This window comes from Pelobates fuscus, chromosome 5, assembly GCF_036172605.1.
Source record: "Pelobates fuscus isolate aPelFus1 chromosome 5, aPelFus1.pri, whole genome shotgun sequence".
Classification (NCBI taxonomy): domain Eukaryota; kingdom Metazoa; phylum Chordata; class Amphibia; order Anura; family Pelobatidae; genus Pelobates; species Pelobates fuscus.
In genome coordinates, this window is record NC_086321.1 from 231,740,093 (window position 1) to 231,763,046 (window position 22,954).

A 22,954-nucleotide genomic window follows, 5' to 3' on the forward strand; every position below is an offset into this window, starting at 1 on the left:
TCATAGTGGGGAGTAAATACACAATAGGCATTATGAAAATTACAAATGAGATTTCCTCCCCCCCCCCCCCCCAAAAAAAAAAAAAGCAACTTCTGGAGCAGTTGCAACAAGTTTGGTATATGACTTGTTCTGTAATGTATGATAGGTTGTTCTGTAATGTATGATAGGTTGCAGTGCTAGTTTGTGGGATGTCCATGGGTGGGTCGGAATAGGAGTAGGGGGATTATGTGATTCTGCTTGTGGAGAGACCCATGACCCCAGTTCTGCAGAGAAGGGTCACCATGTCCCAAAAAGCCAGAGCAAGGCCCAAGGTGAGTAGGGAATAAGTCGTTCTTCTGTGTGAGACTACAAGGGCAAATGGAATGCCCCACCGGTATTTTAGGTTACAGTTTCTCATTTGATCGATCTGTGATCGGTCTCAATTGATCGATCAGTTTTTGGGATCTTCTGGCTTGGAGTGTGAGCCAGGAAAGATCCGGGTATATTTGTATCGGGTTTCCATGCAAGAGTAGGGGAGGTGATGTGTCGTGAAGTGCACGTAATATTTCTTCTTTTTTTCTGAGAAATAGTGGAGGCGACATATCACATCTCTTGAGGAATCTGTGGAAGTACCACTGGGTCTAAGGTGATCAGTGAGCACTGTCCAGAAGCACTGGGTTGTCAGCTGGTTTGCCCAAGATTAGATTAAAGAGTTCAGGCAGGATTTACATCAGGTTTTCCCCTGCTTATTCAGGTAGGTGTTTGTCTTAAATTATTCTTGTGTCCCTGGTTGTCTAAGTCGTCCAGGGAGCACTGGTAGGCCGTGAAATAAGTGGAGTTGGCTTCCACTGTGGAGGTGAGTTGTTGTACCTGCGTTAGAATCATTTCTCTGTCTTCCTCCAATTCGCCCACTTGACGGATGCTCGTTCCCAGGCTGTCTATTTTCATGTGGAAGGACGATTCGAGCTTGCCGAGCATCACAGCGAGATCCCCTCTTGTGGGTAAGTTGCGGTGTAGGTCTTTCAGATCGGCTTCTGGGTATATAGATGAGCCGTTCGAGGGTGTTGGGCTCGGAGGAGCGGAGTCTCCCATTGCGGCAGATGGAGCCGTGTTGGATTCGGCGTGGTGCCGACCTCCCTCTCCCGTGTCCTTAAAATATTAGGTTAGGGAGCTTGATTTTCCTGTCTGGGTCTTCCCCGATGTGCTGTGCTCTGCGATGTTTTGGGATTCCCCATGTTGTGAGTGTGTCCCGATTATCGCGGATGTAAATCCTGTAGGGCCTGGAGCTCAATTAGTGTGCATCCATTCAGCTCCGTGGGTAGAAGTTTTTATCTCCTGCTCTGTAAATTGAACTTTATTCACACACAGGAGGTTCCTGCAAGATATAGCAAGCTAATAAGAGATTAAGAGATATGGAATTATAAATTAAAATGTGCAATAATGGAAGTGTAGGTATTTGATCTCACGTTAGACGAAGTGTTTAGGAATGCAGTGCAAGTCATATGCAGGGGAGGTATGACTAAAAATAAACATAATGATTTAAGTCCTAAATGGTATATAATTGAGCAGTAAGGCTACAGGGGCCTGTACTATACACCAAAGCTCCTTCATTAAGCTAAAATTGTTTTGATGACTATAGTGTGTCTATAATCCAGTCTTAAATGATTGGATGAGCGTAAATAAGAGGTGTAAAGATTTCTCTCTTACGTCATTTTATACATTATGTGATGCTCTTTATCAATAAAGTGAACATGCATCTGTATTAAATTGTCTTTACAAATTAATTTACTTGTTTATTTTTATTGGGAATATTATAGTCTGTTGTTCTGATAATATTATTACATTATTTTTTATTAATCATAAATTGCAAACACTTTATTTTATTAGAATTAAAATGTTTTCAGTAATCTGGGATAGCTGAAGTTGAAATACTTATCTACAATTAAGGCCCATCTCTTCTGAGCGAAGTCTCACTGTGTAGGGCTTAGATCCTTGGCTGAAAGCGATTAGGTAACACTTACCAAATGAGCTGACCTTGCACTGCTGGGCTTAGCTCAGGGTAGGTAACAGAAGCCCCCAGCAAGAGGTTCCCGTCTCTCAATGCCTGAAAAGGAAAGGGAACAGTGTCTGGTGGACCCCAGGTAAGAAGTCAAACTGCTAGCAGACTGTTAGACTACTTTTATAGGGATGCACTAGGACTCTAGTGGCACCATAACCACTACAGTAAAAGCTGCTTTGTTTATCATACTTGGAGTATTCCTTTAACGACATAGCATTCTCTTAAAGTCCAAGAAAATATAATCCTTTCATTTTAGTATAGTTGATTTTCATATGTCTTCTAATAAAATCAAAATGGAAGTAATTCTTGCACAAAGTGCATTTGTTTATATGCAGATCTTGGTAGAATTATTTTCTTCCTACGAATGTGAGTCTCTGCATCAAGCTCACCAATCTTATCTCTGATGATCCTACCTCAAAATGTAATTTACTCTTTTTCAATGGCTTTATATTGCCTATAGCATTAGGACCATACATTTATATAATTTACCTGATCCAAGCAAGTGATGTGCTGCTATTTTCTCACATACTGTATTGTAAATGTATAAAAGAAAACCCTACATGCTGGCACCAGGCCTCTTCATCTTCATTATGGAAAACACATCTAAAAGAAAACACAAACCTGTTTGTAATATTTGTAATTCTTAAGTGTTTTTGTTGATTTGGGCCAAAAAGGTAACTTTTATTTATTTTGTGGAGGTTGTAGGAGGGAGCTCAAGTAATGGAACATTGGTGCCAATTTTTTAATATATCTGAATGGGTAAATATTTAAATGCATAATAGAATACACTTGGAAGTGTATACCTTTAGCATATAATTAAATACAATAATCTAGTATTGAGTGTGACTGTATGCTTCTAAGTGCCTAAAAGTTTATTTTACATGGAAAATAAAATCCCAAGAAATGCGAGCCTATGAAATAATTATAACTTTTTATGTTGTGAAATCCCTGCTTCCTAAAGCAATAAAAAAGTCATCCTTGCAGTTAGCATTGAATTGATTCAAGATATTTATTGATCCATTACTGAGACATTTTTGTGTTCTTTCACATAAAACAGCGAGAACGCATTTCTTGTCCTACAGTTTTGGCTTCTCAGCACTTTCGTTTCTTACATGGTATTTTAAGTTAGGGGACAGCTTGTCATCTGAAGTAGAAACAAAAGTGTGTGTGACCAAGTTGCATTTGGACTACAAAAACTATTTAAATAAAAAGATTAGCAAAATATGTAGTTAGGGTTAGTGCTTTCAACACTGTAAAAACTGTTTCACAAAATAAATATACATATAATGTTAATGAGATATAAATCAAATTACATGCCTTTTGTTAAAAACAATAAATTAAAAAAAGCATTATACATGTCCTTAATAGTGTTTTCAGAGCTGAAGCAAAAAAAAAAAAAAGGGGGGGGTTTTGCATTGATTGCCTGTTTTTGAATGTGAACTTTAGCATGTACATTTTATATCTGTGATAACTTCAGTAATCCAACAGGATTATCCTAATTTTAAAGCTTGCCTGCGTGCTTCCATAAAGGATTATGTCTCTCATTTCCTGTTCGTCAGTGTCCATTATTTATTTAATAATAATAAAAAAAAAAGTCTGAAACTGATTTAACATTGAATGGAGGGACAGTACCATAGGGCTCCAGACATTGTAATAAATTTAGTAAGTTGAAATGGTTATATTGCCTCGTGCCCCTTTTAATACCTTGCTAGAGACTACAGCAGTCTTATGTGTGTGATTAAAGTTCAGTTAAGTGAAAGGAGATAACTTATAAAGTAAATACACTGTGCTTTAAGATCTGATTGAAAATTAAAAGTCACAACCAGGGAGGTGTAGCTAGGGCTAATATCCATGAACTTGTGTCAATAATGGCAACTGATAATGTAGATTTAGTCGCTGTTACTGAGACATGGTATAATGAGGAAAATGACTGGGACATAGCAATAACAGGGTACTCTTTATATAGAAAAGACAGGGAAGGCAAGAAAGGGGGAGGGGTGACCCTGTATGTAAAGGATAGCATAAAATCTAGCCTAATAAAAGTTAGTGAGGCGAATATAGAGTCCGTTTGGGTTACATTAGAATTTGGCAATCACACAGTAACTCATGTAGATGTGATTTATAGGCCCCCAGGGCAAATAGAAGATTTAGATAATCTACTAGTTGAGGAGATAGCTAAAATGACAATGAAGGGGTAAGTTATCATCATGTGTGACTTTAATCTTCCTGATGTGAATTGGAAAACCAAAATAGCTGTTTGTGCCAGGAGCACACATATTCTAAACACCCTACTGGGATTGTCTTTAAAACAAGTCGTTGAGGAGCCAACTCGTAGAGAGACCAAACTAGATTTATTATTAACAAATGGAGATTTGGTATCAGATGTTACTGTAGGTGAAAGTTTAGGATCCAGTGATCAGCAGTCAGTGTGGTTTAATATAAGAACAGTGACTGAGTCACACCACACAAAAACAACAGTTTTAGACTTTAGAAAAACAGACTTTTCGAAAATCAGAATATTTGTAAAGGAGTCATTATCAAATACAAAGAAAGTACTGTGCTCAAACTCCCATTACTCCTGGGCGGCAGCAATGTCCATAGTACACATACGCCAAAATACATATAGTAAAAACCAAAGAAATGTTTTTACCTGCGCTCTTTCCACAAAGCTATGTATTTTTAAACAAATGGTTTTTAGTTACCTCCAATGGCCATGAGAGGGTATGTCCACCTGCCATATATATATATATATATATATATATATATATATATATATATATATATATATATATATATATATACACAGCTAGGTTACAATGCTGCTGCCCATACCATGTGTTCCCTATTATGGTTAATACGCATGTAGGGATGTATATATAAAAAATACCCCTTTCTGTCTCATTAGAGATATTTTGCCAGAAGCTCAAGGAAGCAAGGTGAATGGTTTGAGTTAGGACCCACCTAAGAGGTCTGCCTTGGCGTGGCAGGTGGGCATACCCTCTCATGGCCATTGGAGGTAACTAAAAACCTCCATTTGTTTAATAATATATAGGGATGTGGAAAGAGCACAGGTAACCTTTTTTTTCTAAGGAGTCATTATCAGACTGTAAATGAAAGTAACCACTGTGGTACTCCGCAGATGTGGCCAAAAGAGTAAAAATCAAAAAGTTAGCATATAGTAATTATAAAAAAAATCATAGTGATAATAGTGAGGAAGATAGACAGATCTATAAGATTAGGCAGAAAGAGGCTAAGCAAGTTATAGAGCTTGTAAATCACACACACAGAAGAGAAAATTGCCCAGTCAGTAAAAAAGGGATACAAAACATTTTTTTTTTAGATACATAAATGAGGAAAGGAAAGTAAAACAAGGATTAGTTAGATTAAAAACAAAAGAAGGAAGGTATGTAGAAGAGGATAAAGGTCTAATGAATATTTTTGCCTTAATGAATATTTTTGTTCAGTATTTACAGATGAAAATGAAGGAAAGAGGCCCCAGTTTAGGAAAAAGGACAAATGAGTAATCTGTTACATGTTTACAGAGGAAGAGATTCTATTTCAACTGTCAAATGTAAAGACAAGTCAATGGGACCTGATGGAATACACACAAAGTTATTAAAAGAGCTTAGTGGTGTACTAGCAAAACCATCTAAATGTCCCTCTTTTGAGCTTGGTGGGCTGGTGTACCGAGATTCTTGGGCAGTGTCCAGTCAGCCTCCTATGCTTGAAAGCAGAGCTGCAGGTACAGATATAGAGGGTGTAAAATGTAGTCATGTACTAGCACCCTCAGGATCTGCGATTGTATCTGGACAGGAAGTGAAAGGGATCACTTACTGTCTGCCCACTAAAAGCCATTCACACTGGAAATGTCTTACAGGAGGAACAGGGACGCCAATGAGTGATTTACACTGTGTAACAGCCAGTGGTGTATCCTGGTTTTGTGCTGCCCTAGGCATTACAAAACTCACCAGAGCGGTGGGTGGGGGCCCTAAATTGGAATAAGGGGGGGGACCTAATGTCCTCCCCCCGGCCCCCACCCCTGAGCGGCAGGTGGGGGCCCTAAAAAAAATTGGGCCCCCCCCAGGTGACTAGGGGACCCCAAACCCCTAGTCACCTACTCCCCCCAAGAAAAATAATTATCCCCCTATCTACCCCCTCACCCTAAAAATAATGAGGGGGGGACCTTTAACTAAGTACCTGTAAAAAAAAAAAAAAAAAATAACATTCAATGTTTTCTTTATTCTAAAATCTTCTTTTTTGTGCTCCAAAAAAGGGCCAAAACCCCCCCCCATAATAACCGATGCAATAATAATTAAAAAAAAAAAAACATCCTTCTTCACCCGGCAAAGGCTCCGCGCAGACTGAGCTCTGCAGGGCGGGAGAAGGCTTATAAAGCCTTGCCCCGCCCTGCAATTAGGCTCAGAGCACTCTGATTGGTGGGTTTAAGCCATCCAATCAGAGTGCTCTGACAGGTAAATGAAGGGACTGACAGGTAAGTCTCTACATTTACCTGTCACAGCACTCTGATTGGTTGGTTTGAAATCCACCAATCAGAGTGCTCTGTGTCATTTTACACAGGGTGGGAAAGTTCTTTGGAATTTCCCCACGCTGTGTAATTTGACTCATAACTCTCTGATTGGTAACTTAATCCACCAACTTAATCCACCAATCCAAATAACTTTCCCACCCTGTGTAAAATGACACAGAGCACTCTAATTGGTGGATTTCAAACCAACCAATCAGAGTGCTGTGACAGGTAAATGTAGAGACTTACCTGTGAGAACACTCTGATTGGATGGCTTAAACCCAACAATCAGAGTGCTCCGAGAGGGCGGGGCAAGGCTCCATAAGATACACACTGTGTGTTAAGGTGTGTATCTGTGTGCCTCTATGTGCTAGTGTGTGTGTATGTGTGTGTCAGATGCATACACACACACACACACACACATAACATTGCATATAACCAATGTTTCGGTCCAACTACCTTGACATATTAAGAACATTTTGGTAATGGGACTGAAATGGTGAATGTGTGCTGTTGCACAGCTGTAAAAAAACAAATGACGTTATCTTGTTGATTTTGAAGTCCTATGAGTGTGTTCTTCACGTTGGCGGAGTTAATCAAACTTCATAAACTCAGCCAATCCAATTGTTTTCTATAGGAAAGAATTGGGAGGCTATTGTGCATACGTGGCAAAAAGCTGTGCGGCCAATCAGCATCTCCATGGGGAGCGCTCAGCAACTCCATGCAAACCCAATCTAATACACTACCCCCTCCCCCCATTCTAATACACTGCCCACAAATCCAATACATTTCCCCAAATCCAATCTAATACATTGTCCCCTCCACCCAATCTAATACACTACCCTTCCTCCCTCCACTCTAATTGAATACACTATCCCCCAATTTAATACTCTGATCCCTCCCTCCCTAAATTAACAAACTGCCCTTCCCCTACTTTAGCTCACGCCCACCACTCTAATACAGAGCCCCACTCCCTCCCACAATTAAATACACTGCCCTCTTCCTCCTTCAATTTAATATACTGCTCCTTTGCCCCAATTTAATACACTGGCACCCTCCGTCCCTCAAATTAATACAGTGCCCTCTCCCTCATTTAAATTAATAAACTGCCCACTCCCTCCCCCAATTTAATACACTGCCCACTCCCTCCCCCAATTTAATACTGTCCCCCACCCTTCTCAAATTAATATACTGCCCCATCCCTTCCTCAAATTAATACACTGTCCTCCCTCCTAAATTCAACACACTACACAAAAAGGTCCCCCAAACCCCTCTTCTCTTACCTTAAGATGAGTCCTCAAATTCCATCCCTGCTCTTCTCTGCAAACAGGCCAGACGTTCCTCTGGTACTGCGAGCGGGAGGGACGGGGGAGTGGCTGGCATGCTCTGCAGATAGACACTCTGCCCTCTTGTGCCCCCCTCCTCCCCCCCCCCCCCCCCCCCCATGTCTCTATACGACTTATCACTTTTATTTTCACTTTTGTGTAAGGGAATGCTGTTAAAATCACAGAACGATATTTTGCTCAAGATGTAGAAATGATATGGATCATATCAGTAATTTCTGTTCTGTAACTGGGTGTTCATGTTTCTGAGAAACTATAGACCAATGGCTGTACTGACAAGCCATAGTTTCTACAATCTTTTGTTGATGCAGGAATTACAGTCTTCTGAAAGGTAGTATTTTACAAACCTGGGTACCAAACAATGCATGCATACATTTAAAAATAATAACTGTAATTTCTTATGTTTTACTCTTGCATTCAAACTGTTACAACAAAGAGCCTTCATCTTCCCTTTAACTGCCTGCTCTGTATTTTATTGGAGCAGAGTTTTCTGTGTTGACCTTTATCATGCCTCTTTTGATGAAAATTATAAGTGAATCTGGTAATGTAGCCGGTTCTTTGCTTTCATCTTGTTCATTACTCTAGCAGCTTTCATTGTTCCTTCATACGCCACAATGGAGAACTATGTGCTTTACCATATAATTGAATCCTTTTTCTTTTCGAAGCTATGTAGCAGTGGTTGTCAGAATTTCATGCCATATTACATTTTAAAGGTATACATGGAAGCAGGAGTAGCCTTATGCACATCTTAATTTCCTAAAATTGATACTTTCACGTTTTATATTTTAAGTCTATTGTAATTCCTATGTAAAGAAAAAACTTATTAATAACTGTCAGGATTATAGTTGATCCAGCACGCAGAATAGCATCACACCGAGGACTAAGGATAACATCTAACTGGACCTTAGAATGGCCATACTTAACGTACCAGAGGATAGTCAAAATACTTGCCAAGGTCAGGGACACAGAATGAGAGACAATGATGAGAAAAGTCAAGAATACCAGAAATCAGGGAAGTTGAAACAAAGCCAAAGTCAAATACCAGAAAAATATGATCAGGAACACACTCTCAGATAACCAGCTAGTGGAAACCATGACAGGGCACTGACAAAAGGTAACATGGGTTTAAATAACCCTCTTTAGGCTGCAATTGGCTGTCTCTGACTTCTGACCCCAAAACATGCGTGCACGTCTATGATGTGACGTCGCACGCACGTTGGCACCATCTTTGATGTGGGCGAATGTAAGTTTATTATGAAAACCTGAAATGCAGCGGCCGGCAATCCTAAAAACCTTGCACCCGTGTGCAGCCACGCCGGCAGAAGAGCCAGGAGCCGTGACAATAACACAATGTACCAGTACAATGAGGTCACACTCCTGCTATATATAAGCAACAGGTAACCACATATATTGACTGGTAATGATAATATAGCATCTATGCTGGACAATAAAGATACAAAATCTTCTCCGGTATATTACCGGTTAAAACCCAAGACTACAATAAAAGTCTAGGCAGAGCGTTGAAGTCCTAATGTCTCCATTAGGAGTGCCAGGAAAACAAGCATATCAGTGGATCTTTTGAAGTAACAAAGTGTGGTAGCGGTTAGGGAGCGAATAAAGTTTCAACCTCTCCTCCAGCCGACTATGAAACAGAGCCCGAAGACTTGCATTCACCGCGTGCATACCACTGGATGGCGCCATCCATGACATCAGGACTTCAACTCTCTGCCTAGACTGTTATTGTAGTCTTGGGTTTTATTCATATTTGTTATTGTGTTTTTAATCTATTGCACTATTCTATCCACTTTGTTCATTACATTTATTTATGTTTTCATTTTATTTATTTTATATCCATCTCCTGGTCACCTAAGGGTGGGTTACCCATAACTATTTAATAAAAAATAGATTGTTTGTGTACAAACATAAAGATGAAACACCTTTTACTATTAAAATGTTAACCAACACTGGATGCTATAGTGGTAAAATTAGTAATGAAAGTAGTTACGGTGTAGGTTTGGTAGCATGGATGGTAAACAGATTTTTTATTTTTTAATGCTTTGCTGCCATATGGTCTGTGAACCCTTAGAATCCAAAAACAAGCAATACAAGATGATACAGAGTCCAAGTGGATTTTCTTTTAACTTTTTGAACGCCAGCAATAAACCCACATCACATTCCTCTGTACTATTCAAAGCTTCCAAGTAAGCTTTTTAGACTTATTTCTAGTGTTGCCAATGGAATTTAACCTTTCCATGCATCCATGAAGCATAAGCTGATCAAACAAAATACTTTGTTTAGGCCTATATTTCTGCAGAAATTAAAATGCTGCCATAAGAAATGATTAGACACAACATTCAAGTTATAACAAGACATTTTGATTTGCTACTGGTATGTTTTGTCCTACAGTATTATTTATTTGTATGTATAAAGTCAAGAAAAATGTCTGATCTTTCTGCTCCCATATAGAAATTTCAGTTCCTAATATACCAGAAAGTCATTGTACTCTTTGCTGTACAATTGACACCAGATCAAGAACGATGTCTGCTCCAGAAGTTATGGTCCATTAAGTTTGTGAAAAGTATCACAAGACAGTTTCTTGGTGCACAACATATGCAATGACAGTGTGCTTCTATATTTTCTTTGTGTATTACCTTTATTTTTCATATGTGATGGAGTTGATCATAAAACTCACGGTCATAGGGAAACACCACAAATATTTTCAAATTATCTCTTGTTCTGAAATAATATCTAGTTTTAGTGTCCAAACCAGTGAGTGTCTTACTGCAAACGATGAAATGCAGTGCTCAAGAGGCCATGCGAGGAAGGATTGTGTATAGAAAAAAAAATGAGTGAGGCGCGAACAGCCGAGAAAAACTACAAGAATGCTGCTTTTAATGGTTATTGTGGGCAACTTTTATTTTCTTGTATTTCATTGGTATGGCACACATATCTGTCATGAACCACAATGCTCTCAGGCAGTCATGGTAAATGCTTTGGTGAAAGGGTTAAAAATCACTATTTGTCTAAAATAATAACTAATCCTTTGTAAAACTAAAGTTCAATGCTTTCCTAAGGGGAGGTCTAATGAGCGCAGGGCATTTGCCACGCATGCACAATAGCGCGGTCCATTGGAGGGGGTGGCGCTGGGATCAGGTAGGTAAATGAAGGTTTTTTTTTTTTTTTTGTCAATCTTTATTTTATTGAGGCAGAGTGATAAACACATACATTATTTATAGCGTTAGTTGAGAATTAACAGAATCGTGTAATCAAGGCAAGTTAAAACATTCAACCGTAAAATGCCTCATTTACATTTTTGTCTTTGTGCGTGTCTGTGAGTATGTGTGATATGTTTGGTAATGTGTAGTTGCGAGGTGTGTTGGTACCACAGGGTTGAGTGGTATGTTAGGTCAGTTGTCGCTAGGTAGTCGGGTCTGACGTTGTCGTTGTGACACCATCTTAAGCATGGCTGGTGGTACGTGTAGTAGTTGTCTTACCCCTAACCAAGGAGGCCTGTGGGGGGGGGGGGTAGGGGCTCAGCTTGGTAAGTTGGGGCGTTAGTGTGGGAGTGGGCCGTCTGTGGGGGCAGAGACTGTGGGTTTAGTCATGGCTCAAGTACTCCGAGGATGTTCCACAGTGTGTGAGGCGTGTGTATAAGGCTTAGTTGTGGTTAAGGCAACTGTTGTCATGGTAAGCAGTGGTAAAGGAAACAAAAAGGAGAGTAATAGCAGCTTTAGGTAGTGTAGAGTATTAGGTCTCTGCGTCTGATGTCCTTCCCTCTTCCAATGCGTAATGAGTCTGTCTAGCCGGTGCGTTGGGCTGTGCATTGGGTGCCTCTGGGTGTATGCTCAGTCCCAGTGTTTGAAGGAATGCTGCTGCATCTGTTGTGGAGGTGAGTCTTAGAGTCCTGCCATCTGCTGTTGCGGCCGTGAGAGCTCTCGCAGTTGCCAACGATATTCCACTCCGGCTGCCCTCAGTTGGCTTGTGATTGCCCCTAGAGATTTCCACCATTGCAAGGTATTCCTGGAGAGATCTTGGAAAAAAAGTCAGTTTGGATGACTCAAAGTCCATGGGGGTTTTGCCTTTCACGGCTGCTAAGAGGCGGTTCCTATCCGACACCGAGTGGCAGCGTACTATTATGTCGTGAGTGGCTTCCGTGGGAGCTTGTCTAGATTTGTTGATCCTGTAGCAGCCGTCAAACTGGAGTTTTTTAGCCTGTGAGTGTGGGAGGATCGTTTCTACCAGTCGCCGTAAGTAGTGTGGCAGCTCTGTCTGGCTTATTGTATCCGGGACACCTCGGACTTTGATATTGGGTAGTCTGTGGCGGTCCTCAGTGATATCAACCCGCTGTGTCAGGGAAGTATGGGAGTGCTGTAGGCTGTGCATTTGATCCCTCATTCCACGTACCTCCCGTTGGAGCTCTGTAACAGTGTTCTCTGTGACTTGTGTGCGAGCCTCCACCGCCTTCACATCATTGCGGACTGTGTCTATGTCGGCCGCTGACATTTGTCGCAGCTCCCATAAGAGGTTTGCGATGTCTTGTTTGGTGGCAGGGGAGCGTGAGGGTCCTGTTCAGTTAGTGCCTCCAAGAAAGTCGTGGGAGCATCGGCGTCACCGGTTGCGTTTCGGGCGGCTGGCGGTTTTGCTTTGTGCATGTCAGTGTCTGGCTGGGCCGCCATCTTGGGTGTCATCGGGCGCTGTAGCATCTCCCCTATATCGTGGGAGTCCTTGCTGGGGCCAACCTGAGGTTTCTGGGTCCTGCCCCCATGATGTATGTGTGCTGTGGAGGCCTGTCAGGTAGCCAGGGGGAGCTGTAGAGCTCTAACAGTTCTTCTTCCAAGTCCCGTGCGGCGGCCCGCGTGGTCTTGTACCCAGGGTAGACCCCGGACTTGCGCTGAGTTTTCCCGCCCGATTTCGGGTACAGGAAAGGCATGTGCCTATTGCTCACCCTTTCTGGGCTATGGTGAGTGCCTTCTGGGGTTCTGATGCCCGCGGGGTATCCCTTATTTTGGCGTTTGTTGCGGTTGGCGCCCGGAGCTCCTAGCAGATGCGTCCGTTCGCCATGGGTGCTAAGCCCCGCCCCCAAATGAAGGGTTTTTAACCCTTTATTTACCCTGGTGGGGGGAGGCAGGGGGATCGACAGTGTCAGGAATACAGCTTTATATTCCTGGCACAATAGTATCCCTTTAAAGCCAAATTAGCCCTTCCCATGCTCTAATTGTTCATACCTCTATTTGGTAACTATTTCATAACTATTACATAGATTTACTATATACATCACCTTAAACTTATTTTAAAAATGGAACCTTGAATGCACATCACATTGATTGACATTTTTTTGTTCTCCAATGGGCAATCAATAATGCCTACTGGACATTCTTAATCAATCTATATTAGTAGGATACCCCTATTGATTATTAAGATTAGGTATTTCTGCCACACATCTTGTTAACAGGTGGGGAAAAAATTAAGCACAGCCATGAAACCTCAACAGATTAACATTGGCAGTTCAATGGGTCATAATGGAGAGCTCAGTAACTTTAAATGTGACACTGTTATAGGATATCTTTTGTTAAGAAAATCAGTCTCAAGACAATGAGTTCATTTGGCAAACTCACTGCAGTATTTTTTTCCTGGCACTATAGTTTCCCACTGCGTCAAGGCCCCCCTCGTGTTTTAAAAGGGGTTTAAAACAACTTTTGTCACTTACCTGGGTTTAGCGTTGATCTCCCCTGGCACTTGCTTGGGTCCGCCTATTCTCTTTCCCCTCTGACATCAGCCAGGGAGGAGGGGGGAGACATAATGATCATACCCTGCAATAGCCGCACTTGCATTAGGATTTACCCATAGGAATGCTTTTATACAATGCTTTTCTATGGGGATTCTAATGACTCTGGAAGTCCTTAAGCATTGCGTGAAGACGTCCAACGTCAGACGACCAAAAGTCTCCTAACGATCCAGAAATTCCTCTAGCGGCTGTCTGTTAGTCAGCCACTAGAGGAGGAGATAGCCCATAAAGGTAATTATTGCAGTTTATTAATAACTGCAATAATTACCTTTGCAGGGTTAAGCGTGCTGGGACACTGCACCCAGAGCACTTCAGTTAGCTGAAGTGTTGTTGGTGCCTATGGTGTCCCTTTACATATTGTTTCCAGTGGTGAACAGGGTTATTTATAAAAATAAGAATTAAAAGTGAATTTAAAATGTAAGTTCACTACCAAACTGGAAAATGATTTAAACCATTTATGCTTCCAGTTATGCTCCAGTCTTAAAGGGTGATCTAAAATAGTAATGGTGCCTAGAGTGTGTGTATATATTATATATATATATTAGGGTGCACTCCACGGGATTTTTGCAATCACTTTGTTATTCTAATAAATAAAAAAAAAACATATACAGAGTTCCAATACAATGCAGGTTTGCACCACGTTCTCAATTATTCCTTGTTTACCATAAAGAGGAGTGCCAAGCTTTTATGTATATATATATATAAGCTTGGCACTCGTCTTTTTGGTAAACAAGGAATAATTTTATATATATATATATATATATATATATATATATAAATGCTTGGCACTCCTCTTTTTGGTAAACAAGGAATAATTGAGAACGTGGTGCAAACCTGCATTGTATTGGAACTCTGTATATGTTTTTTTTAATTTATCAGAATAACAAAGTGATTGCAAAAATCCCGTGGAGTGCATCCTAATATATATAAATATAAAAAGCTTGGCACTCACCTTTTTTCTATAAAATGCTGCACATATGTAACTACCTCTGGCAGCATCATTGTGGCCTCACTAGCCAGCCTGGCTGGCGGAAGGCTCCATGCCATCTATATCCTCCCATTAGTTTGCTTTCCATTCTAGAGGAGTAGTGACGTCAGCGGGGGAGGGCATATAGGAAGGGTTGCTCTGTCCAAAAACAGTATTTTCTGGTTGGAGTAAAGCTCTGTCTTCTTTCATATGTAGTGTAGCAGGCTTTATTTAGCAAGCAGGCCCCAATTGAGCCATAGCAAAACATGAAAACCAAAAATAAACTCCTACTCCACACTAGAGACTAACTCACATAGAGTACCCTTTCTATGCTACTGGACAGCTAAGCTGACCCCAGTAGTTTAACAAATAAAAATAAAGGCTTGCAAAATACCTTTTTGTTTCCACAGTTTCCGCAGTCTTTTTGGCTCACAGTCTCTCTGTCTCCCCCCCAGCTCTTCACAGGAGATACTGATTTCACTCTGCATAGGGTTTATGTAGCTCCCTAATTGATGTACTAGAGCAACCTGATTTTTAATCCCTCTAGTAAGGCAGCACTGAAAGTGCCATTCTGGGGCTAGCAGTGTTCCCTCACACTGCCTCAGTAGATACCATTGATAAGATGTGTGATAGATGTTTTGGATGATGCTGAGATGGGCTGATGCAGTGTGTTTCTAAAGTGTGTGTGTGTGTGTCTGTTTCTTAGGAATTTGACTATACACAATTGTCGGCACAGATTTGTTGTCATGTTATTTTGTGTTTTTGTTTTTTTTGTGTGTATGTATTTATATATTGTGATTTTCAAAATGAATGTGGTTAGCCATTGTTGTGGAGTGATTTTGAGGTTCTTCTCTGCTCCCTCAAGAATTCTCAGAATGCCCGTTAGTAGATGATACAGCTGAAGAAACAGAACTTTGGGCCAAGCCTCTTCGATATCTCTGGCAGACGAATGTACAGAATTTTGCAGCTGAAAGGGAGTACAATTCATCAGTTTCCAAGATTAAGCCATATTGTGCCATTTGTACTCTACTCTTACCATATTACAAGGTGAGCATTAAAAGAGTAGATATTTTTATGTACCAGATTTAAAGATCAAAATTCTGAATGTGTCTTAATATTGGCATAAATGTCAAAATACATCAAACCATGACTTTAGATTGCAATTATGTCCTCTTTGCTGCCAAAATGGCCAATGACCATTTGCCTTTGGAAATCAGCATGGCATATAATGGCTTGGGTTATGCATGATTTATATCTGTTGTATTAATCATCTTATGTGCATTAATAATTTAGAATTAATTGTAACTAAACTGTTTTATATAATAATATGCTTATGCAAACTTAAGTAGTTTTGGGTTTATGCTTCTTTCTTTTGATAGTGTTTCATACAATATTAATTAAAAATTGTAAAAACAAATTATTGCATATAATAGAAATACTCTACAGGCTTAATGTTAAAAGCAAGACTAGTGTAAGGCAGCAGTCACCAATTGCTAGGCTATTTTGCTAACCAGGAGCCTTTTATACAATATTTATAGTGGATCTGTCAAGAAATAGCCATAAAGCTTTATTTTTTATTTTTTTTATTCTATCATTAACTGGCTCCTTAAGATTCCCATTATACCTTTGGTACTGTTTGCTTAGGTTTTAGCCTTATGCCAGTAATTGGTATTACTGCTCGCTGTCTTCTATCTCCACCTTGATAGTGGGGACTGAATAGGATGCAATCTGCTGCATATTAAGTTTCAACAAGTAGCCTCTGAAACTCTGTACAGCACTCTCATTTGCTCTATCTGTCTCTTGTTCCAATTTCTCTTTCACTTTATCTATCTCTGCTATACAATCTTCACTTTGCCATTTCTGTTTGTCACGTTCCATTCAGTTCTGTAACTTTCATGTGATAGTCTGTAGCTGAAAAAACTAGAATTTAGCAACTACTAGTATTTTTTATATTTATTTAGCAAATATTTTTGCATGAATACATTTGTACAGGGGTGCCTGGGCAAAACAATGCAGGTATAAGCACTATAATATAAATAAACAAGTATTTGTGTCTTAAAACAGCATCTAATAAGCAGCTTGATTATTAAGTCATTACTTTTATTAATGATGTATTGCTATAATGTCCCTTTGAGCTTTTAACCCCTTTTGGTTTCCAATGTTATAAGAGACTACTAATAAGGAGCAGTGTGATCACTGTTTTTTTAAGAACAGTGGCATTACAGGTACAGTTCTCTGGCCATCACTAGAAGGATGTAGAACCTCTGCTTGTGTTTCACCTAAAAATACACTTTCATTGGCTAGTGTACTGCGGAGTATGTTTCATGTTCATATTGTGTATTTTTATTGTTAAATACTGGTACATGGATAGCCTAACATGGAAAGTATTGTGATATCAACTGTCTAATACTTACAATATTAGATTACTATCTCTCATTGTATTTTTCAGTCAGACACTTACAATGATGACATCCAGCTATATTGGGAAACCATATCAAATGAAATTACTCCACTGGAACCTAGAACAAAGCCTCTTATCCCAGAAATGTGTTTCATGTACAGTGAAGTCAATACAGACAACTCTCTTCCAAATTCCTTTATTGAGGATGATGGACGAAGTCAACTGATTACCTGTTCAAAGTGTCGTGTAAAAGTTCATGCAAGTAAGAACTTTTGATCTCTATATGATTTTAAGAAATATAAATTCCCACCTTTCTTATACTGACTGATATATTTATAGATGGGGAAGGAACTATAAATTGTACTGATATCAGTGGAGTAAGGGAACTTTAAACTGTAAGCAGAAGGAAATACACAAGTGGGTTTGAAAATAAACTCCATAAATAAACTCCATACCCCTGACCAAGGGTACCCAAGTGTCTTAAAAGGACACTATAGTCACCAAAACAGCTTTAGCTTAATGGAGTATTTTTGGTGTATAAATCGTCACCTCTGAAGTTTCGCTGCTCAATTCTCTGACATTTAGAAGTTAAATCACTTTTGTTTATGTTCATACAGCCCTAGCCACACTTCCACTCTCCACTGGCTGTGACTGACCTCCTTCGTTAAAACAAAGTGGTTTCATTTTTAATCAGATGTAACTTACTTTAAAAATGTTTATCTCCTGCTCTGCAAATTGAACTTTAATCTCACACAGGAGGCTCCTGCATTGTCTAACAAGCTATTAACAGAGCATGAGATAAGAAATTCTAGATTAAACAGAATGTGCAATAAAGTATTGTAAACATTAGATGACTCTTTACAGGAAGTGTTTAGAAAGGATGTGTAATGTCTCATGCAGGGAGGTGTTCCTAGGGCTGCATAAACATAGGGATTTAACTCCTAATTGACAGAGAATTAAGCATTGAGACTGCAGAGGCATGATCTATACATCAGACCTGCTTCATTAAGCTAAACTTATTTTGGTAAATACGGTGTTCCCTTGAGTACTGATAAAACAAGTCTGTAAAGTGCTTGCTGAAAGAATACACATTATAAACCTTATTTTGTTTCTGTAGCAAACTAAGTCTGTTGTAAGAATGTAGATAGCTATGTAAAGCTTGTGGAGACATGCTAGACCAAAAAGCTCTGTTTTAAATGGGAATTATATGGTCAGGAACACAAATGTGTATTCCTGACACTATAGTTCTAAAACCACTGGGTAGGTGGTCGGCCCCCTCTTACCTCACGTTTGAAAGGTGATTTACTCACCTTTTTCCACCACCACACGAAGTTCCTTGTGCCTGCCTCACCGCCCTCCCCCGATCCACCTTCTCGGCTGACATCATCAGAATTGATGAGCCAATCAGCCAATCACAATGCTTTCCCATGATGATCTGAGTCAAGGAAGTAGGGCTGGGGCAGAGCCAAATGCCACCCTGGCCAATCAGGACCTCATAATGGAGAAGCACTGAATCAATCCATCTCTTTGGGGAAAGTTCAGCGTCTCCATGTTTTTAACTGTGCAGCACTGACCCAGGAAGCACCTTTAGTATCCTTCTAAATGACTGCAACTAGAGGTGTTTATAGGCAGTAATGTAAACACTTATTTTTGACTTAAAAAGGCAGCATTTACCGGTACATTAAAAGGCCAACAAGGATGAGTTATATTCACCAGAACAAATACAATAAGCTGTAGGTGTTCTGGTGACTTTAGTGTTCCTTTAAAGTTTTCATTTGTACCTCTATATTAATATAACCTACTTGTTTTTACAGGTGGAAGACCACATTTTAAACTTCATCTTTAAAACCACTTAAATGTCTTTTAATCTAAATAACATAACGTAAAGCTGTAAACACTTAAAAGCTTGGCCTGTGGCAAAATAACTAGTTTGAGGGTAATGTTATACATAAACTATTTTTCTATTTTACCTAGAGGATCACTGCTGTACTTCATAGGCAGGCCTCTGCTAGCCTGAAACATAAATTAGTGTTGGCTGTTTTACGCGTTCTGATCAAATTTACTTGTTTAAATTAGATGCATGACCTATTTGATATAAATCTAAATTTGTGTAATGGCACAAGTGGGCAGGGAGAAAAACAGTTGCCTGGGTTTTAATTTTAGCATGCTTTCTAATTTAGTCCACACTCGTCCTTTTTTTGCATACGTTGTTCATTACTTTAGCAATGCAGTTTTATACCATGAACATGCAAATAAGCTAAAAAATGAGTGTGCATGACCTACAATAGCTCACATATTCTGGGTTGTAATGAGTGTCTTCTAACATGTAAATTATGTGAAATAATGTGTTTGTTTCAATTCTTTTTTTGTTTCTATACACCAGAAATCTCACATAGAAAGTTGAAGGAAATTAAGCACTTTGTCTAAAATATCAAGGGCATTCTGGTTATTATCCCATTAAGATTACAGTGTACTCATGCCATACACCACTGGGTTTCTTGAAAATTCAGAGATCAAAAGGGGCAGAATTCATTAATTAACATAGTTCTCTCATTACAGGTTGTTATGGTGTTCCTTCCCAAGAAATTCATGATGGATGGATGTGTTCTCGATGTAGAATTGGAGTTTGGACAGCAGTAAGTTGCATCATTTATTTTTAGACTTAAAGCATGACAGTCTAGCATTAAATAAGTGATATTCAATGACGAATAACGAACTACACACCTCATATTATTTCAAAGAGGTATTTTTCTCCCTCACGACTGAATTGCTGTTTGGATTGCATCAAGAATGCTTTTACCATAAATGCTGCAGCCTTTATCACCTGATCATTTAATATGGTGATTTATTATATAAATTATAATGCATTTATGCATGAATCATTTTGGTGTAAAATCTTTTTACTAGCTTAGATATCTGTTGCACAATGAATTTAATCAAATGTTATAATGAAGGATGTAAGCATTTAAGGAAGAGGCGTCTCATTACCAAGCTCTGTGACTTCACTAGTGAAGAGATATTTTGTAATTTGTGCAGTTTATGCATATTTGCATTGCTTTAGTGATGAATGATGACTCCTTTTCAGAAGGGGGGATCCAATTCAACATTGATTCCAATTCCCACGGTACCTCCACTCCATAGCTAAATTGCATTTACCTGTTTACCACCCACAATTTGTTAATCCCCTTGGTCATGCAGTATAATGAAACTAGGATTATCGTCAAAACCCGTCGCTTCCATCTCAAAAACATTGCGCGCATCCGACCCTACTTAACGCCAGATGTGTCTAAGGTGCTGGTCCATTTCACTGTCCTTTCTTGCCTTGACTACTGTAATCCGCTTCTCAGGGGTCTTACGCGCTCCCAACTTGTGCCATTACAGTCCATAATGAATGCAGCGGCAAAGCTCATCTTCCTGTCCGCCCGCACCTCCCACACCTCATCATTCTATGAGTCCCTCCATTGGCTTCCTGTAAGATATAGGGCTCAATTTAAAATTCTGGTTCTTGCTTTCAAATCTCTACATAATGCTGCTCCCACCTATCTATCCTCCCTAATACACAAGTATGTCCAGTCTAGGCCCTTACGCTCTGCTGAAGACTTAAGTCTACCTTCTGTCCGTACTCCCACCTCTGATGCTCGCCTTCAAGACTTCTCGAAGGCTGCACCATTCTTGTGGAACTCACTTCCCTCCTCCGTTAGATGCCCCCCCCCCAGTCTCCACTCCTTCAAAAAATCATTAAAAACACACTTCTTCATAAAAGCGTATCAATTAAACTGTTAATAGTTCCCGACTGATTCCTCTCTTGCAACTGTCATTAGTCTAATACTATCCTTACCTTTTGCGTCACTTTACCCCACTCCCTCTAGGATGTAAGCTCATTGAGCAGGGCCCTCAACCTCTCTGTCCTTGTGTGTCCAACTTGTCTGGTTACAACTACATGTTTGTTCGTCCACCCACTGTAAAGTGCTGCAGAATTTGTTGGTGCTATATAAATAATAACATAATAGGAATAATACAAAATGGATAGAGGAGAAAGGTTAGACGGACAGACATGTGCAGAGTTAAAACAGGGGGCATGGTAATGTTTTCAGATGCAAGGTTTAAAAATGGGTGGTGGGTGCATGGCATTGGCCTAATAGTTTACCTATATTCTTCTTCTTAAACGGTACGTAGAAGTGTGACATGGAACTGTTTTTTCTTGGTTACTAGTCCACTCAAAGGGACCTGGTGAGAGTGGACTGTACATTTTCACTAACATTACATGTCGGGCTGCATAAACAGAATCAAAAGTGATTTAGCTTCTAAATAGCAGAGTATTGAGGAGTGACACTGCAGGTACATGATCTACACACCAAAACTACTTCCTCAAGCTAATATTCTTTTGGTGCTTAGAGTATCCCTCTTAGTCCTTTAGTTCAATCTCCTTCATTGAGAGACACACTATTTTTCTTTTATTTCTGCTAAAGAGAATGTACTGAATTACCACATCTAGTGTCTGTCAGTGCATGTGTTTGTTTAGGTCACCAGCTCCCTCTGATTGCATGGAAAAAAGTTGTTTTTTACTCACCTTTTCCACTTTGCGCCGGTCTCGCTGTGGTTGGCTACGCCTCCATTGCTGAGATCATCAATCTTAAAGGGAAAGCATTGGTAGGCCTTTGTGCACGCTCTGCAATACACCTCACTGCACCAATCAGCATCTCCTCATAGAGATACATTGATTCAATGCATCTCTATGGAGAATGTTCAGCGCCTGTGGAGACGTTGAACATAGATGTTTAACACTGTCCAACACCGGACTAGTAAGCACCTCTAGTGGCCGACTGAGTCACTGCTACTAGAGGTGTTACTAGGCAGCAATTTAAACACTGTTAAGGGTATGCTTTCGTGAAAGGCCATCAGCATTTCCCTGTTTAGAGCCAGCCCTGTGCTCTATTGAGAAATTATAGGGTTGGAAACCGCGAGCAACTGTGCTATTGTTTTCTTTATTTTGACTCATCCAAGTCAGTGGTGCATGATCTGTCATCAACCTAAATTTCCTGCCCAACAAGTAGTACTTGAGAGTTTCCACAGCCCACTTAATAGCTAGACACTCCTTCTCAACTGTTGAATAATCATTTTCTCTGGGTTGAAGTTTCCTGCTCAGGTGCAGAATTGGGTGCTCTTCATCTTGACTTTCCTGTGACAGTACTGCTCCAAGTCCTACATCAGATGCATCTGTTTGTTGGATGAATTCCTTGTAAACATTGGGTGTAACCAACACAGGTTGAATGCATATGGCTTCCTTGAGAAGCCTACTCATTTCACCATGACCATTTCACCATGACACGGACTTTTCCTTTTGTGAGGTCAGTTAAGGGACCCTCTATAGTAACAAAGTTGGAGATAAATCTCCTGTAATAGCCAATAAGACCAAGGAATGTCCTGTTTCTTAATCAAGGGTCAAGGCCAATTTTGTATTTTTTCAACTTTAGCAAGTTGTGGTTTGACTAACCTCTCCTAATTGAATAATCTAGATACCTGACCTCCTCAAGGCCAATGGTACAGCATTTTATATGTAATTAATGACAGCTTGCAGTTTTGGTAAGTGAGACTCCCAATCTTCACTGTGTATAACCACATCATCCAAGTAATCCGCTGCATACGAGGTATGTAGTTTTAGGATTCTGTCCATCATTCTTTGAAACGTTGCTGGAGCCCAATGTTACATAGTTACATAGTTACATAGCTGAAAAGAGACTTGCGTCCATCAAGTTCAGCCTTCCTCACATATGTTTTTTGCTGTTGATCCAAAAGAAGGCAAAAAAAACCCAGTTTGAAGCACTTCCAATTTTGCAACAAGCTAGGAAAAAAATTCCTTCTTGACCCCAGAATGGGAGTATGTAAGCCAAAAGG

The 22,954-nt window shown here is 39.9% G+C and overlaps 1 protein-coding gene across 2 annotated transcripts in view; it reads left to right on the forward strand.

Moving 5' to 3' along the window:
* KDM4C (lysine demethylase 4C) overlaps window positions 1-22,954 on the forward strand; it is a 585,611-nt gene that overhangs the window by 374,097 nt on the left and 188,560 nt on the right. For both annotated transcript variants that reach the window (XM_063455113.1, XM_063455114.1), the window contains exons 13-15: window positions 15,524-15,705; window positions 17,108-17,321; window positions 19,619-19,695. In XM_063455113.1, coding sequence (XP_063311183.1) covers window positions 15,524-15,705; window positions 17,108-17,321; window positions 19,619-19,695 — 473 coding nt within the window. The remainder of the gene's footprint in view (window positions 1-15,523; window positions 15,706-17,107; window positions 17,322-19,618; window positions 19,696-22,954) is intronic.